Source organism: Amphibalanus amphitrite, unplaced genomic scaffold, assembly GCF_019059575.1.
Source record: "Amphibalanus amphitrite isolate SeventyFive unplaced genomic scaffold, NRLGWU_Aamphi_draft 000098F_arrow, whole genome shotgun sequence".
Lineage (NCBI taxonomy): Eukaryota > Metazoa > Arthropoda > Thecostraca > Balanomorpha > Balanidae > Amphibalanus > Amphibalanus amphitrite.
The window spans coordinates 845,813-863,794 of NW_024881593.1; the positions used below are offsets into that span (position 1 = coordinate 845,813).

Genomic DNA, 17,982 nt, shown 5'->3' on the forward strand with positions numbered 1-17,982 from the left:
CCAATACTTGGTAGAAGGAATGAAGCTACCATACAAAAATTACCGCGTGTAAATCGGTCAAGTGGTTGCTGAGATATAAGCCTCGCAAAAGCGTGACCACGGCCGGCCGGCCGGCCGGCCGCTCATACTCAGAAATTTCCGTTAATCTAAGGAAAGACTACGCTCGCTTCGCTCGCTCCGTAATGATCCGGAGGTGCTTATCAACAGTGCCGTTTATAGATTCACTGAATATCCACGAAGAGCCCGATTTATGTATTGCCATTGCTCGTAGGCTGCTGTTACATATGAGATAAGGAATGTCCTCCACTCATATCCTCGGGATTGGCCAGAGGGCACGCTTCATATGCGCTCTCCACTTCAGACAGCCCTCTTTGGCACGGATATAAGCCCCAGCAGACATGCACGCTTGTCTGGCTTATTGGAAATACGAGCCGCTACTTCCCGTTGGCACCATGGCGCCGCCTGAGGACCGCACTGCCGCTAGACACAGGCCTCCCACATTACGCTGATCACAGGGAACACAAGAGCCGCTGCACAGTCGGCCGCCGCGCGGTGACGACGGCCAGACTCGGCCAGAGTCCCGGAAATTCGAGCTACGGTCAAACAACTCACGGTAGCGACCAGTTTTCGGAGAATCACTGAAGCGAGCAAGTGCCAACGAACAAGACTTTCTGCAGTCCGCTGGTTCCGCGTCGTACGATTGTCGCAGCGTGAATCGTCGAAAGAAACGCGCAAGGCCAACAGCGCGACGCAAAACTTTGTCCGTCCGATTCGGTTGCAATCTGTTGAAAAGTCAGCCGGGGAAACGAGCACAGTTCCGCTGTGACTGGCGCAGTGGCACGGCAGGGGTAGGAGCAGGGGAAGGGGAGGTGCGGAGCAGGCTCTGGGCAGACTCGCAGCTGGCAGCGCGTTTCTCAGTAACTCAATTCCGTCGGGCTCAATTGGTGAACGATCATTAATCACGTGACAGTGAGCCGTTAAGTCCATGACGGCCTCATTTTTACCCAGAAATAGAAATGCATAGCTTCGCAGCCTTGTGAGACGTATTTTCCGAGAGCTGCAACTCATTTCCCATTGGAATCATGGCGAACTGAAATACGCCAGAATGTATGATTATGGTTTCCTTCGTCATGTCCCTGAGGCCTGGCACCGCCGCTGGCATTAATATGAGAAAGCGGTAACTCCTTCGATCTTGACATTTCCAATGCATGGTGGGATTTCGCCAGTCATGCACCCCATTCAAATAAAGGTTAGACATGAATAAGTAGGTTATTGCTGTGCTTAAAATTGGCAAACTGTTATGCAATTATTTCGAATGATAATTTCACAAAGCGCAGGCTGGGAGCTCGGTTCAATTCCCCATACTATTCCCTCCACTCGAAAGCCATCATTCCTGCTTAGTATTTGCAAATATTTTCTTATTTCTTAGGCTTTCTTAGGCTTAGGTCTATCAAAATTTTCGCAAAGACTGACCGAGCCTGTGAAAAAGAGACTTCTTGAAGCACTTGTGTTTCCTCATTATGTACTGTTTGACTGTGTGGGGGAGCTGCAGCAGGGCCCAGCGGCACCGCATCCAGAAGGTGATAAACCATTGTGTTCGTATTGTGAAGGGTGCTCGCCGGTATGATCACGTGACCCCCCTCCTGACGGAGCTGGGCTGGCAGCGATTTGACGATCTGTTAAATCAGCGTGATTTGGCGGCGATGCACATGATTCTGCACTCGCCTCGTTCGCCTGTGTGCCTGAGAGAGCGTGTGACTTACCGTGAGACCGTGTCAAGCCGTGTCACTCGAGGCACAGCCGACAGACTCTTGGAGCTGCCCAGGGTCCGTACAGAGATTGCTCGTCGCTGCTTTGCATCCCGTGCTGTTTCCGCATGGAACAGCAGCAAGTCGGTATCGCGCGACTCGGCGAGCTCGCGGACTTGTACTCGGCGGGCGCAATGATCGCACCACCAGCCAGCCGATATCTGATGTCTCATTTTATTTGTACCTATTTCTACTTTTTATTTTTATACCTACCTTTTATTATGAATGTGAATGTGCATGAATGTGAGTACCATTGTAAAATGTGACGCGTAACCGGAAGAGCCACCACGTGGAGTGTTATAAGAATACATGATTGATTGATTGATTGATTGATTGAAATAAAACTGTTTACCGTTGCCTTTATATCAAGTATGCGTTGGTGTCGGTTATCCGACCTTTCGCAATGTATCTTTTATATTTTCCCAATTTTATTGAATAAACACCGTTATTTGCCCGAAGCAGCGCAGTTTTCTTAAAATTTGCGTACCGCGCCATTTGCATGTCTATGCATTTCTGAGCAGGTTTTCTGCGGGCGTGGCGTACAAAGATTCGCCCGTTCAATGCCAGCGACTCGAGAGAGGGTCATTGAGCGCCCTCTGAGTGCGTCACATTCGCCGCAGTTGCGTCAGACGGGGATATTTCGGCCCCAGACTGTCAGCTCCCTGCTACAAACAGGCCCCGGGATCGCCAGTCTGCTCGAGACACGCAAACCATTCTCCACCCCGACTGCAGACCAAAGCGGCAGATCGACGAAAACAAAGTTGTTAAAATAAAACTAGTTTGAGAATCAGCCATGCAAGGAGAATCACAAAACATTTAATCCCAGCCTTGTTACTGTGCCCTAGGATTCTGTTATAAACCGCGTTTCAGGTGGTCGTTACTCGGAACTTTGGACCTTGAGGGTTGTTCAGCACGTTCGACGCGTTCGTTGCGAACGTGAAGGACCTTGTTTGGAAGTCGTGTGGGTCAGGGACTCGAAGAGAGCATGCTTCAAGCACTGAGACTGACCTGTGTGCGGGCCAGCCGATTCAGGAACTGGGTGACCCGGGGTCGTGACCGGAGGAACGAGTTGATCTGAAAGGCGACCACTGGCCGCGGGTAGAGCCGCAGGGTGCGCGTGTGCTCCGTGAAGTTGGCCAACACGTTCTGAGAGTTGAAGAAACGAATCTGCAAACAGATACGTTAGTTATAGGGTAAGTGGGGCTTGATGTATCTAATGTATCCGTAATCTAACTCACTATACATTGTTTTACTTCAAATTAAAACAGCTGAGACGATAACTCAGGGTACTTTTAACTCAGTACTTTCTTCCACAATTTCGAGAGAAACGGTTCTTAACTCAGAAACATTTCGTAGCTCATCGTCTGAGACTCTGAATCCCATATCGGGCAAGTCTTTAAGCAAATGGCACCATAAACGATATTTACATTCCAAAATTGTACGCTTTATCTCCACCCTATCCAACACATCCCGCAGAATCAAATTTCCGTTTCCATCTATCCAAGGCCGTATCATCTATCTCCAAACGGCAAGCATCCGGGTTCAGAACATTGTCCCCTACCGTCGCCGCCAGTTACCATGACAACCAGCCCTGCCGCCGCCGTCCCCACCAGTTACTATGGCTACCGGTACCCCTTTCAGCCGCCGTCAGTTACCATTGCTACCCGAGACGCCACGTCCACGCTGTCGACGTCGTTTCCATAGATGAGCGGATTGTATCCGGAGCCGCCGGAGGCCGGCACCTGCTGAAGCGCCTCGACAGACTCGCGCGGCAGCTGGTCGAGGTTCTTGATGGGCTGCTGGACCATGGACATGCTGCTCAGGGCCTGCAGTGAGAGAAGCCGGCAAGGCGATGGTTAGAGGTGTAAGTCCACGGGAGGACAGACAGTGATGTTGTATGGTAAATGCAGGGAGCTGGGGAGCTGATGGCAGAATGAGTGATGCTGCAAAAAAATCATGCAGCTCAAGGCCGACATCGAGAAACAAAAGCTATTGAGAAGAGGGGGAACGAGGACATGCAAACACTGCCTGAGCTAACCAGACAACGAATTTCGTAGGTACATGCGTAATAGGTACTTTTGATCAATTAGGCATAAGCACTTACATTTATAAACACATTTACGTTCAAAAGTCAAAGGGACGAATAAAGAGCAATTACTACGATAGTAAATCCAATGAAGAACCTATGGATAATCTGTTCAAAGAGATGGATGGGTGACTACAAGCCACAAGCCATAAGACTACTTCTGTGGTGAAGTCACTTGAGTCTAGTAACATCGTCATCCGTGATACAAGGCAGCCATTTAGTGTCCGTGTGTGATCGATCAGGATGATCGGTCTGCTGAGGTGTCAGGAGCCGATCATGGATAACAGTGTGTGAGAAAAGATACGCAAAATAATGCAAATTTACAGCAGACGCTATTTCTATTAGCCAATGCATATCGATACCTAATGGAAGACCGTGCCTATATACAAGCATTTACATCAAATCAAAGCTTATCATCAAAACCAGACAGCAGCATAACCAAACACTTCACAATTCCTCAGAAAACAAAACTCCGACAATACATTTCTAGAACGAAACTCCCACATTGCATAATAATGCTTCTCAATTTGTGAGCTCCAATAAGCTATGCAATTTCCACTACATAATCGGAGGTACAGCTTCACGGCTGGTGTCTGTAATAACCATTTACAGTACATATTTACACTGTATGTACATAGTTATGTGTAGATACCGTGGAAACGTAGGTAAAAGGCAAAGAACAGGAAACACTATCGCAAAAAGAGTGAAGGTAAATGAATGATAAAATCGAGCCCAACTTCTAAACGGCCATACTGTCTATGTACATACATATTAAAATGGTACCTTTCTTCACCCGCAGCTTGGACGAGACACTACAGAAGACTGCCGAAAATCATCAAAATAATCGGACAAACATCCAAGAAAATGGCGGAAACAACTATCTACAGAACACTAAAAAACTGTTGTAGGACTTGGAAAAAGGCTAATAAACCAGCATGCATCGAGAGACAGCCAACCTAGCTATATTGGCAAGCAGGAGTTTTTGCGGAAGAACAAAAAGGTAGGAAGTTAAATTATTTACAAGCACTACCCCCAGCTCGAAAGAGAAAGATATAGTGTTGCAAAAATAGAAAAGCGTCCTGATGTGGTTACCTCATCCAGCTTGTGAATAGCCTGATAAGTGCACACAGAGACGGAAAGAGTGAGTCAACACACATCCATTGGCATTTGGCGACAGGAACAGGTAGACAAGAAAAGCCGACATGGGTGTGGGGCGGTCACAGCAACGGCCTCATGAAAAATCACCAAGCCTTGCGTTCCCACAACATCTCCGTGAACACAAACATCGCCATTCCACACTCACGTCCAAACGTCATCTCGAGGCCTCAGTCACACATCCATTATCCCAAAAATAGCATAAGGTGGAACTAGATATCAATGTCGGATTAGATAAGTTCCCCCCCCCCTAGCCACACCCTATTCATTGACGTTAAGATACATAACCCATTATTCGCAAGTATGTATGCAAGCGTGATTAAGCTGAGACATCGTAATGATAAACATATGTGCCGTGGATCTTATAATGCTGAAGCACGATATAGAAAGGTATTGGTACTCGTGTGTATACTGTATATGGCAGTATATGTCTTGGTAAAGACCCGAGTTTGCCGAGTATTCAGCAGAGGCCCGGGCACTAAATGCGGACACCGCACATATTTCACTGTCAATAAGCTCCGATAGCAGCACAGTCGAGGCACAGCACGCTGAAATTGAACGCGGCACCAGTGTGATATATCCCCGGCGGGCATCATAATTTGGTGTGGAATTGAATTGGAATGCAATTTCGCGAAGTAAAAATACATCAAAGAATATTTATTGGGCCCGTATAGCGGCCAGGAATGCCCTTGATATGGGCCCGGCCGTCATATATCCGCCGGTGGCTGGTGGCGCTGGCCGCCGCGCTGGTGCTCGCCATTTACATGGACCCGTCTCCGGCCCGGGGAGATAGCTCAGATTAAGAGCTCAGTCCGGGAATGGATGGACATAAAATCATGAATATCGACCGACTGGGACGCTGTGTGTAGCAGCTGGGCGGATATCCACAGCCTGGCCGTATAAAAAGCGCCGCTGGAGCATAAATCAGCCGTAGAAAAATAACATCCAAACGGTTATAGTATAATAGCGATTGAAGCCTAAGCAAGCGATGAGAGCGACTGGGTGGCTTTCGTATACAGTATACACTGCAAAATGTTGGCTCGCAACGCAGTACTTTTTGTTGTATTCAACTAAAATCGCCAACAGAGCTGCGCACCACTGGCACCTGTAAAATGGGAAGTGCCTAGCCACAGACGTCCACCAGCTCTGAGCAGACCGAGACTCGATCTCAGATCGGCGTCGTTGTAGACGACACTGCCGGCCGCCGGGGTGCTAACTCAGACACAGTGGGAACGACTCGCTCCCTGCTCGGTCGATGGGTCGCGCGGCCGGGCTCGTGCCCAGACTCGCGGCGGCCCGGGTCTCTTCAGACGGTACCTCCGCGAGGCGTACCACGAACCCGCGGCCGGGAGCGACCCCAGAGCCTGAGCTGAGCCCAGACGGCCGTCGGCGCGCACAGGGACAGAGCCCAGCATACCGCCGGGATCGGCCCGGCAGCAGGGGCTCGCCGTGTCTGCAACCTAATACCTCGCTGAGTGGTTTCCTGCCAACGTCAGCCGCTAATGCTAAATACAGCTAGACCTGCATTTCCCGGAACGAATATAACTTCTTATCCCGTTTCCCATTAAATATTTTTCCTTCACCTACGCTCGGCCGATGTTTGTGAGTTCCGTCACGAGCGCGTGCCGTCATCACGCCTTTCTGTGTGCGTCACTGCGGCGCCATCCGATCAGAGAGGCACGCGCAGGGTTCTATCGAGCTCGGCCGGTCGCCACCATCAGAAGGCCATTTGGTCAGCAGAAGCGGCCCGCTCGGCCACCAGACGAATACTGAGCGGGCCGAAGCGGCGCACACATAACAGCCCGCCCTAATGAAACGCGGCGGCCGCCAGGGACCGCGCCACAAGATGAAAGCATAAATGTGCAAACACACTGGAAATCGGCGCACGCAGCACGTAGCCGACATTAATTTATATGGCGGTGGGGTGTAGGGTTTGCCACAAACAACGCCGCCTATCAACGTCAAATGGACCTCGCGCGCTCCCGGCTTTCGCCAACAGTTCCGCATTGAGCTTTTGATTGGGTGCATTCCCGTTGCATCGTCAGAAATCTAATAACCAGTAAGCACTACCCAGGAAAACCCGCTTTCCTCTGGCATTCACGTTAACCTGTTGAGCTCCTGCTGACAGTAACAGCGCGGAACGCGACTGACCTGGCGCAGATGGGTCTTCAGTACGGAGCACTCGGGTTCGGGTAGCGAGGGAAGCTCCTCTCCCGCTGACGGTGGCACCACCTTATTGCTGTCCAGGTCCACCAGCCATACGTCGTCGGGAAGCCTGAGGGAAGGCAAACGACGGGTCATATAGGAGGGTTAGACAGGTTAGATGGGGTCAGATGAGTCAGATGGGTCAGATAGGGTCCGTAAGGTCAAACGGGGTCAGGGTTAGTCAGATTTAACAGGTGAAGATGGATCAGTCAGGGTTAGATAGGTGAAACAGGGTTAGACAAAGTCAGAGAGGATGAGATGAGTCAAGTGTGGCGCCAGTCCGTCGATAGCAGATAAAATCTCATCGTTTAATGGGAATATTGGCTTAAACTTGTCCGCCAAGTGCCAGCTCATCGTTCACATTTTGCTCGCACTGTAGACCGACGTCGATCAGTGTTGACCAAAGAAATAGGATCGAGAGCGACCACTCAGCACACAGTGAAGGGCACACGGATCGTATTACTGGACGGGAAGCGCACGGGCCCCGTTCCGCAGCGGCCGACAGTGAACACACGGATCGCGTTTCACAGCACATCACACTGCGCTGCGAACAACCCTGCGTAGTGTCCTAAAATTGAGTTTTGTCTTGGGTGTCAGAGGGGAAAATTCCTCACCAAAAACAGGGGAGAGAGTGGAAAACTGCTGATTCGATTAGATCAAAAAGAGTGAGAAACGGCATAAACCAGGCATTTATTCTAGGTTGTAGAATGCTTGATGCTAAACCGGGCATCCACCCAACTGCTCTTTTTATAGGTTAACAATCTAGGTTTTCGTGGTTGGGAGTGGAAAATTGTTCTTAAAAATTGCTGGTGAGAGTGGAAAATGAATTTCATTTGGATGTCGTTTCTCACCCAAATCGACAAATTTTGGGACATTGGCAAAAGCGACGCAGCCTGCGTCGCTTTTGAACACGACTACGGTACACATGGGCAGCAAGCACCAGCGTTCCACAGCACCAATACAGCACGCACCACCAGCGGCAAACGGCTCTATACGGCAACAAATATAGGACTGTGGACATCCGGATGGTCCTGTTCCTTAGAAACTGAGAACACTCACTTGTCTTCCGGAAGGATGATGACTGGTCTAATAATAACAAACGATATCCCCAAAACACCGCAAAGGGAGTTCTGAGAACATCAGCTTACTGGCATCGGAAATAATTCCTTTTATTGTCGAGTTCGGAGCCGGGGCCGGCCACTTGCGCTCATCGCGTGGGCGGCACGTGATGTCTGGCGGTCAGTCCGTGGGCAGGGCGCGGGCGGATGAGACTGACGGGCCAGGACAGAACGACGAGAACGGAGTTGAGAAAGGCAGGGCGGAGGCGGCGAGGCGCCTGTGAGGCAACGCCAGTGAAGGTCAGAAATCAGATCACATGAGTAGCGAGTGTAGCCGATCAAACTACGTTGGGAGGACAGTTGGGCAGGTTGGTGAGCGACAGTTAACAGCTGGAGCAGCTGCAGCGGGAGGGATGCCGGTAGCTGCCACAGCTCTCTCCGAGGAGCTGTCAGGCTCAGGTGTGCGCCCGACGCCCGGCGCCCGGCGCTGGCGGTCTATCACAGCTGCGGCAGACAGCCCGGCTCCCGGGCAGCTCCACTCCTGCAGTCGCCGCCGCCGCTATTGGCTCCCAGGCTGAGCTGCCCCGGAGACGGCCAACGAGGTCGTGCCGAAAATCGCCGATCAGCCGGCTGAAGCCATTACGATCGGCGCAGCGATTGGCGGCGGCGACCGCGGCCGCTGATCCGGAGAAAGAGGGCGGGGAGAGAGAGGGAGGACAGAGGGGAGGCAAAGAAAGCGTGCGATTGGCAGGAGCCAAAGACCGTAGCGACGACCAAGGGTGTTGATCCAAGAAGAGGGAATAGATGCTGAGTGAGAGAGAGAGAGAGAGAGAGAGAGAGAGAGAGAGAGAGAGAGAGAGAGAGAGAGAGAGAGAGAGAGAGAGAGAGAGAGAGAGAGAAAGAAAGAAAGAAAGAGAGAGAGAGAGAAAGAGAGAGAGAGACGGAGAGAGAAAGAGAGAGAGAGAAACGGAGAGAGAAAGAGAGAGGGATGGAGAAAGAGGATCTGGAAGGAGAGAGTATGATTGAGGGCTGGGAATATATTGGTCCGCGCTGTCCCCGCTGATTCTCAGTCACTGTCGGAGACCCACAATCGCTGATTGTCAGTCACTGTCGTGGAGCCGCAGTCGCTGATTGTCAGTCACTGTCGTGGGGCCGCAGTCGCTGATTGTCAGTTACTGTCGTGGGGTCGCAGTCGCTGATGTCAGTCACTGTCGTGGGGTGGCAGTCTGCCCCAGCTGCTGACTGACGAGAAACGTCCGCCGCCGGTAGCCGACTGCTCAGGACGAACAAATGGCCCGGCGACGCCGAACTTTTCATTTTATTGTGTTACCAGCGACAAGTTTTGTTCCCGTCGGTCTTATTGGCCTCACTTTAAGCCGTCCAAGACGTAAAAGACAGGACAAGTGACAGGCTTAACTGATGGGAGTTCAGTAAAGGAAACGACGAGCAATTCTCAGCGAAATTGGCAGAGAGTGAGGCGATCCATTAGGCAGAAATGAAGCACGTGCCATAGAAGAGGCGAGGTAGTCCGAACGACGAACAGCAGCTTGCCATGAATACAGGCTCGTGAGTCGTAAATTGCTTACGGTCCTCGATGAGCCTATCCGAACGTTCCAGGCTCGAAATGCAATACTAATCAGATGCCGCATCCGCGTTGGGAATAATACATTCCGTTCTTACAGCTACGGGTGGTGCATGTTTGTAAAACAGCTGAAGGCTCCTCAGACACTCAGACATTCGGGATTGAGTCGGTTCAGGTCAGCGGGTCGGGTGGGCGGAAATCAGTCATACGACGTAGGTAGCAAGCAGCGAAGCGTTACAACACCAGGAGCAGAATGTCCCTCTCGACAGAGCACCGTGCAGCTTCCAGACGTCCCATTAACTTTACCAAAATAGCACTCCTAAATACTGTGTCGTAGTACAAGCCACCGAAATAAGTTGGCGTCCTCTAAGAATACCGCCGCGGCGCGTATAGCCGTAAACCACGTCTGGCAGTCGTGGATTACTCCCTCGTTACGGGCGCCTGAAGTGCCGTTGGCGGCGGCCAGCCACCTGGATCAGGTTCCGTGGCGCCGCGGGCCTACCTGAAGTGGCGCTTGTAGAGCAGAAAGCTGGCCGGCACGCCGATAATGAACGGTGTGGGCGCCAGCAGCAGCTGCTCCGCGCAGCTCATACAGGTCGGCAGCATCGGGATGACGGGGAACATGTACTCGAGCGGGTAGATGAGCGCCACGAACGCCATCACGGACATGGTCAGCGCGTTGTAGTCCCGAGACTGGATCACCAGCTGCCGGAGAAAGAACAAGAAACGACGGAGTTGTAGTCAAATGCTAATAACTGGTCCAGTTTCGACAAGTGGTGATAAAAAACGGGAAGCAGACATGCTTAATTATTTCGGTGGCTGAAAAATGCCGTCTTTATCCATATGGTAGGGTCAACGGGTTCGGTAGAAATGTAGCCGCTCGTGTAAGAGATAGATGAGTGCCATACACTTGGCTGGCACAGTCAAATAAGAACGCATTCAAGCAGCTATGTTGGGTGCAGTCGTGCTACTACGAAATTTCAGCAGTCTCGCCCAGACCCTAGTTAAGTGATGAGAAAATCCTCTCACGAGAATTCACTTGCAACAGGAAAAGTTGCACACTTCAAAGCCGCTCGCGATTCAACGGCGCCAGTATAGGAGTTAGTTTCGCTTACGTAAGCAAAGAAACGAGTGAAAATCCGACAAATTGATAAGTTTTAAATGCATTTCACTAATAAACGCTAAAGAACCACGCTACAGTGACACACTGACACGAATGAATAACTTTGCAACCGCTAAATTGGAACGCACTAGGAAATATGGGAGTTTCGTTTCCGGGCTGTCGGTTTTAAGATCCACTGTAACTATGCATTTGAGTTGAGAATTGCGTTGCTAATCACAAAACTTTAAGCTCTACAAGAAGTTTTCGGCACTTTTAATGAGTTAAATGACGAAAAGAAGACCTAGTAAACATTTCCAACCATGTTCCTCATTACGAGCATAAGGCAGTACTCGTAAGCCGCAGTAATCTTTGAAGCTCCGCTTCCATTAAGCAGCTGTTTACTCGAGCATCACACCCACTTCACGGAGGCCCCACAGACTTTGCAATAACAGGCCTGCAAACTTCAGACAATGAACGTGAGATGAATACAAAACGCGGAGCAATAGCCGGCCCCCGCTCCCTGCTGTAAATGAACCCCCGCCGCCGCGGCGGCGGCTCGGTGACTGACCTTGTACTCGAGTATGATGAGAGTGAGCACCTGGAGACAAGTCTCCACGCCGAGCAGCTCCAGCGGCAGGTGCAGCGGGAAGTCGATCAGCGAGAAGCGCGTGTGGTCGGGCAGCGCCAGCGTCAGCGGCCGGTGCAGCTCCGGCGAGAGCAGCTCGATCTGAAACCCACCGCCGCGCGGTGTGTAACTCTCACACACGGACAGCTCATGGACCGCGGCCGGCAGGCAGCTCAGACAGACACAAACCGGCCGGCACGTCAGACAGACACCGGGTGGCGTCTGGCCCGGGTACAGATGAGCTTCAGAGCCAGCCGAAACTTAGTGAGACTGTCGAACGGTGTATCAATAGCCTGTGTCAGTTCGGAAGAAATATCGGATATAATTTTTCTAATGATACTACATTTTCCGGAGAAAAAACTCCCTGAGGAACTCCGAATCGCACCTTTATCAGTTAACTTCGGCTTTAAGTATCTCTTCACTCATTAAATGTACAATATTAGCCTAGAATGGGCCATCTAACTTAAGCAGGCAAGTAGTGAAACTTTGACCGAATAATGCCCACAGCAGATTTCCCTACGCGCGGACAGTTCGTAAATGCATCGATTTCATTTGTCCATCTCAGTGTTTCGTACTCACGTTCGGGGGCACCAGAGAAGCACTCACCTCCACTCGCGTTTTCCCCGGGACGGGCACCGGCGCCGAGAGCAGGCGCAGGATCCAGGTCTCGATCTCTCGCACGTCATGGAGCAGGATGGACGGCAGAGGGGTCTCCTGACCGCGACCGGTCAGCACCGACCACACCGACTCCCTGCGAACAGAGCGGGTGCAGAGACGGTGAACAGGCGCAAAAAATATAAATAATGTTAGGTGCTTACAATTGAAACTATTGAAATCAGCTTCATCCAATCACTGCAAAATTTTTAAACTCATGTCGCATGAACCTGCAATTAAAACCCATGTCGTCGGTATATCGTATTACCACTTTTTTTTGCATATATAGAATAGATAACATAACATAAATGCTCATTTTAGTTTTTTTCTTGTTATTCAGCAACGTCCTATTTCAATTTCATCTGGCGTTCTCGGAGCAGTAACTGAATAAAGTATCAGCACGGATCCCGCGGAGGCCTCTGGCGAAAACCGGAACCGTGCCACGGCGGCATCGCGCTCTGTGGCGGTGTATTTTTGCTCCGGGCTCGTCCCCGGCGGGCCGTGAGGTAGCCGTTCCTCTCCGGCCGAGTGCGCTGCGTGTGGCCACCGCGCCCCGGGGGTGCGTCGGCGCGTGACCTCGGTCCCGATCGCCCGCGGCGGCGTGATGGGTCGCTGGCGCGGCGCCTGTCCTGTCGGCGGGAGCCGGCCGGCCGCCTGACCTCGCCCCAGTTGGCCTGATCCAGCGGCGATCGACCCGACAATCCCCGCGCGACCACTCCCCTGTCCTCCCCTCCCCACCCGGCAGAATCTGGGCTCATCTCTCTACATTCATCTTCGGCCCTGTCTCGGCTCAGACTGCAGGACAGGCGCGGCGGCTGACGACAGCAGTTCTCAGATCCAGTCGGACCCCACGTCAGGTCAGGGTAGGCAACACTCGAGACACAGTCATCGACACCGATTCAAAAGTATGTAATGATAACAAAGACTCATAAAAACGTTCGCATATAATGACGCTTGTAGCCTGCTGCTACTTGTTAGCATCGGTGCATTCCTCGCATCACTAAATCAGATTTTTTTTTGTCTGAAAAAGTCTATCAAAAAAGAAATAAAGATTCAATGCGCATTATCACTCGCCGCATTAGCCCATATCTGTCTAGTTAGCATTCCCAGACTGTTTCTAAAATCCACCGACTTTCAGTCGCTTGTGTAAAGTACGTTGTCGACAAAACATTGATGAAAACAAAGTTAGCATTCTGCCTTGGTATCTCAAAAGCGTAGGGCTGCCCATAGTGATTTACTTGCATACCTAACTCGTTAAATAATTAGGATTTATGGAACAGGAAAGTAAATTATCAATTTGATATGCAAGTTGTTGTAAACATTTGAAGATCATGCGTGAGATAAAATGTATATTTTGCATTCTGAAAACAGAAACCATTTGCTCATTTTAGGTGTACATAAATGCGCTGATCTATTTATTAATGAATGATGAATTAGGAATGTGAGGACAAGTGTTCAAACCTTCCGAGATAACGCATTAAAATTTCATCTTCATATGATCTAATAAGTCGCTTCGAATGAGAAAGGCCTATTGCACCAAACTACCTAGCTAGGTAAAATCGAAAAACCGGTTTCAGAATAAGCTAATCTAACGGTGGTAAATTTGTTTGCAATAGCCCAATGCATAATCCTACATGTGCTTGCTGAATTTTGCACGCAAATTGTTACATTTGAGACTTGGACTGGGTATACGATGCAAAATAATCCAAGCATTGGTGCAAGAGGATTTTGGTGCAAGAGGCCTCTGACGTTTAAAATACCAAATCTTGCAATATCTTTTAACCCGCGCCCCGTTGGGCTCTGCCGAGCAACGCGCCCCGTTGGGGGGTGGGGCATTTTGCCCCCCCCCCCCCTAAGATCTCGAGAACCACGCAACCTAGCGACAAGCGGCAAACGGTGTTGGATAGCCCTATCAGGGAACTACCTTGTGACCCATTTTTATTGACCTAGGTCAAACCGATGACGTCACAGGTCAGGCAAAGGTCCAATTTTCACCGTTTACAGGCATTTCAAGAAATGCGTTGTAAAATCGAGTAAAATGCATTTCATTGAAAATCATCGATGGGGAAATGTTCTTCAAACACATATTTTGCTATTTGAGGTCACTGATACCAGGTCAGGTCACAGAGGTCAGGTCACGGGGGGTCACAATATGAAAGTGTCGTGTGATACATGTTTTATGGTCCATTTTACATGACGAATGCGACTATGTGGGTCAGGCAGCCTTTGGGGCCAGCTTAGGTCACGTTTTGGTCAAGGTCAGGTCAAGGTCAGGTCAAGGTCAGGTCAAATTTCAAAGTTAATATTTTTGCATAAAATGGGTATCGACGGGGAGTCAATGGTGGTCTTTGTTTTGCCGTACGTGGTCTAGAATCGCTAAAAATTGAGTTCAAAAATTTGACGTCATCATTTTTGAACAGTTTTTTCGCTATAACTTGGCCAAAAAACGAGATATCGATCTGAAATTTAGTATGTATATAGAACAGCGCAGGGACTATCACATATATTCCGTTTTTTTCGAAATTCGGAAAAAATTTGGATTTTTTTTAGTTTTTCTAAAAAAAATCAATTTTTTGATTTTTTTTTTGGGTCAAAAAACCAAAATTTTGAAAATCCGAGATGGCAGTTTTGTAGCGCCGCTTTTTGTCTACTAGACCATATAAAGAACTTTGAAATTGCTTGATAACTGTAGATTTGGTGAGCGTTTCAAGATTGCATGTTTTTTGCTCATTTTTGCTCGAACATGACCTCAGTTTGACCTCAATAACTCCTGACCTAAGGTGACCTAAGACTTGAAATTTGGTGTGAAGGTGTCAAATTGATGTCCGGGAAGGTACTGAAAATTTGGCGGCAGCGCCGCCGTTTTCTTGCTATTCAGGAAAAACCACAGGGGGGGGGGGCAAAATGCCCCCCCCCCAACGGGGCGAGGGTTAAGATATATTTTTATTTCCAGGGGAAATAAATGTAAAAGAAGCCAGTCATGCAGATTCCATTTCCGTCTCCAACCGGTCGCGTCAGATCCACCTGCCTGCTGCTCATTGGCCAGTCTGTCACTGATTTGCACCCATGGACCCGCGGGGACCAGTCCGCCGCCGGGTGTACTCGGTGTCTCCCACACGGCACCGACACCCCGGCGCCGAGCGGGTCCCGGGGGCCGGCCTTCCGGCGGCCGCCGCTCCGCCCTGACCTTTGGTGATCGGCGGTGGGCGAACTTGGGCGGCCCCTGTCGGCCCCGGCCGGGGACCTGTTCCGGCGCCTCCGGCCCGCTCCCCAGAGCTCCCAGACACGTCGGGCGCGCCGGCCATTTCTCACCGGCCAGCCGATCCCAATGGCTGCCGTGGAGCCGCCGCCTGGTCAGCCCGGCCCCCGCGTCCGGCCAGCCCCGGCCCCGGCGGCCCAGTCCGGCCTCCGGGGAGGTAACGGCCATTGATCATCGACACAGACCGGTCACGGGCAGGTCATTAACCGAGCTTCATCAGGAACGCTACGGCCGCGCCGGCCGGCAGAAATAACACGAGAAATGGCCGGGACGGAAACTTGAATGGCTGAAGTTCAGGGTGATTCACTTTAAGAGTATCATCACTGCAGAAGCCAAGCCCACCTTATCACTCAATCACCAACTTCCGTTCAGGAAACCATTCTATTTTCCTTGCCAGCAGATCGTATCAGATCCGAGTGCCATTACCATATGCAGATGGGTCCGATTGCTGCGGGCCCCGGCTCCCGTCAATGTCAGGCCGATATCCTACGTGACAGTATTCGAGCCGTGCCCTCTCACTGCCACCAGCGATAATCGAACCATTTCCATGCCGGCGACACAGCGCCGATCATGAGAAACGGATTTACAGTGAAACATTTAATAACCTGAGGTCACCCATTTCCTGAAAATATCACGTGGCTGCGGTCAAAACGGTCGCCTCCTATGCCGCAATATCATTGCCGGCAGCTGTGACCGGTTTCGTCGCTTCCAGCTCCGGTTTGCTGAGCACGATCGCCACACAATATCTGCCGAGCCCGGCTCAATTCGGCCTTCTCACTGTCCAGACGGCGGCTCGGTGGCGGGGCCAGACAATTTGGAGAGGCTTCACCTCGCTGGCTCCGGGCTGCGCACTTATTCTTTCTGTGGACAGCTGGCCGAGCCGGCCTGTCAGCCCGTCTCCAACAGACACGGCCCGCCAGAACCAGACCGAGTATTTCGGGAGGCCAAATACCGGCCGAAGTTTGAGGAATTGTCGTGGAATAGTTTACTGTGAGACGTGCAGGCCTGGCCCGTCGCGAATGGCTATGCCATTTCTAATTACAACTTGACAGTTTTCATGATAAAGTGATAAGAACATGACAGTCAATTTATGATTTATGACAAAACATTCTAAAATATTCACATTTCTACCACATAACACACAAGTTTCAATAAAATTTGAACGTTCATTCAGGCAACCGATAATACCCATTGTCCAATGTCGTAAGCTTCTCAAGCAGTCACACATTTGTTTACGGGGCAGCGCAGCGTTGTTCAACATTAAGAAAACGGAAGTTTTCACCTTTTATTCATTCCTCTCTAGCAAAGAAGGAAAAAGAATAGCGAAAAAAAACATATAAGTCAACTGCAAATGGCAAATTCTCATAGCAAGAAGGAGCAGGGGCGGTCGCAGACTTGGAGTTTGGGGGGGGGGGCCAACTTGTCAAAGGGGCCCCTGCGCTGACCCGGGGGGCCCGGTGCTAGCTTAAAGGGGCCCACGGACGTAGTGCACGGGTGCAGAAATCCAGGCCATGGCCGGTGAAGCGGGGGGGGGGGGGGGGGTAGTGAGCGGCACCCGAGAGGAGGCTCATTGCGAAATGCGAGCTTTGAGGGTGTACCATGTCAAAAAGGTACCGATAAGTACATTTTGAAACATTGATATTGTCAATAATTCACGTAACTGTGAATGGACTACCGCAAAAGTAAAGGCGGCGCGGCTAACTTTGCCATTTTCTAAGATCATCGTGCTAAAACTTTTGACGGTGGGTCATCGGTATCTGTTCACTGTTCAATCACATGTGTTCCGTTTCATCTTTTTTTTTTGTTTTTACTTGAACACAAATGTAAGTTTTGAAGGCCAACACAGTAGCCAATACTTCGGAAGATGGATAGTGGGCCAAATATCTTAAATTCGTCGTGCTGCATGGAAAGTAGTGTTGCTGAGAAAAGGGGTTTTGTTCCAGATTACTGTGGATGCAGAATACATTGTCTGCACCCACTGCAGAATTATTGTTGGTGCAACTGCGCCCACTGCACCCATGGTTCCTACACTTATGGGCCCATCGATAGCGCTTCGGCGATACCTATCGCCTAGAGGCTGCAATGGGGCCCTTAGAGTACGGTGTCAGACCCTCCAGAGGCCGGCGTTGGACCCAAGGGTCAGCGAAGGGCCTCAAAGGCCCCAGGTAGGGCCCCAGAGGCTGATGTGGGCCTTCAGAGGCAAGTGCGTGACGCCCAAAGGTAAGGCTTGAGCCCCCCCCCCCCCCAGAGAACATAATAGGGCCATCAAAGGCCGGTGTGGGACCTTTAGAGGCTGGTTTGGGCCCATAGGGGCCAGTTTAGGGCCATCAGAGACCAGTACAGGGCCTGCAAAGGGCAGTTTGAGACCATCAGAGACCGAATTGGGCACTCAAAGGCTAATGTGGGTCCTTACAGGCCAGCATAGAGCCCTCAGAGGTTACCGTGGGG

The 17,982-nt window shown here is 50.7% G+C and overlaps 1 protein-coding gene across 11 annotated transcripts in view; it reads right to left on the reverse strand.

Annotated features, from left to right (window-relative positions):
- LOC122380473 (MAP kinase-activating death domain protein-like) overlaps positions 1–17,982 on the reverse strand; it is a 63,456-nt gene that overhangs the window by 22,284 nt on the left and 23,190 nt on the right. For 6 of the 11 annotated variants that reach the window (XM_043363652.1, XM_043363651.1, XM_043363649.1 and 3 more), the window contains exons 6-11: positions 12,228–12,372; positions 11,565–11,723; positions 10,397–10,599; positions 7,201–7,324; positions 3,464–3,634; positions 2,817–2,975 (exon numbers count right to left, since the gene is read on the reverse strand). In XM_043363652.1, coding sequence (XP_043219587.1) covers positions 2,817–2,975; positions 3,464–3,634; positions 7,201–7,324; positions 10,397–10,599; positions 11,565–11,723; positions 12,228–12,372 — 961 coding nt within the window. Of the gene's footprint in view, positions 1–2,816; positions 2,976–3,463; positions 3,635–4,986; positions 5,008–7,200; positions 7,325–10,396; positions 10,600–11,564; positions 11,724–12,227; positions 12,373–17,982 lie in introns of all 11 variants that reach the window. The other 5 variants (XM_043363650.1, XM_043363646.1, XM_043363644.1 and 2 more) reach the window with 1 other exon arrangement.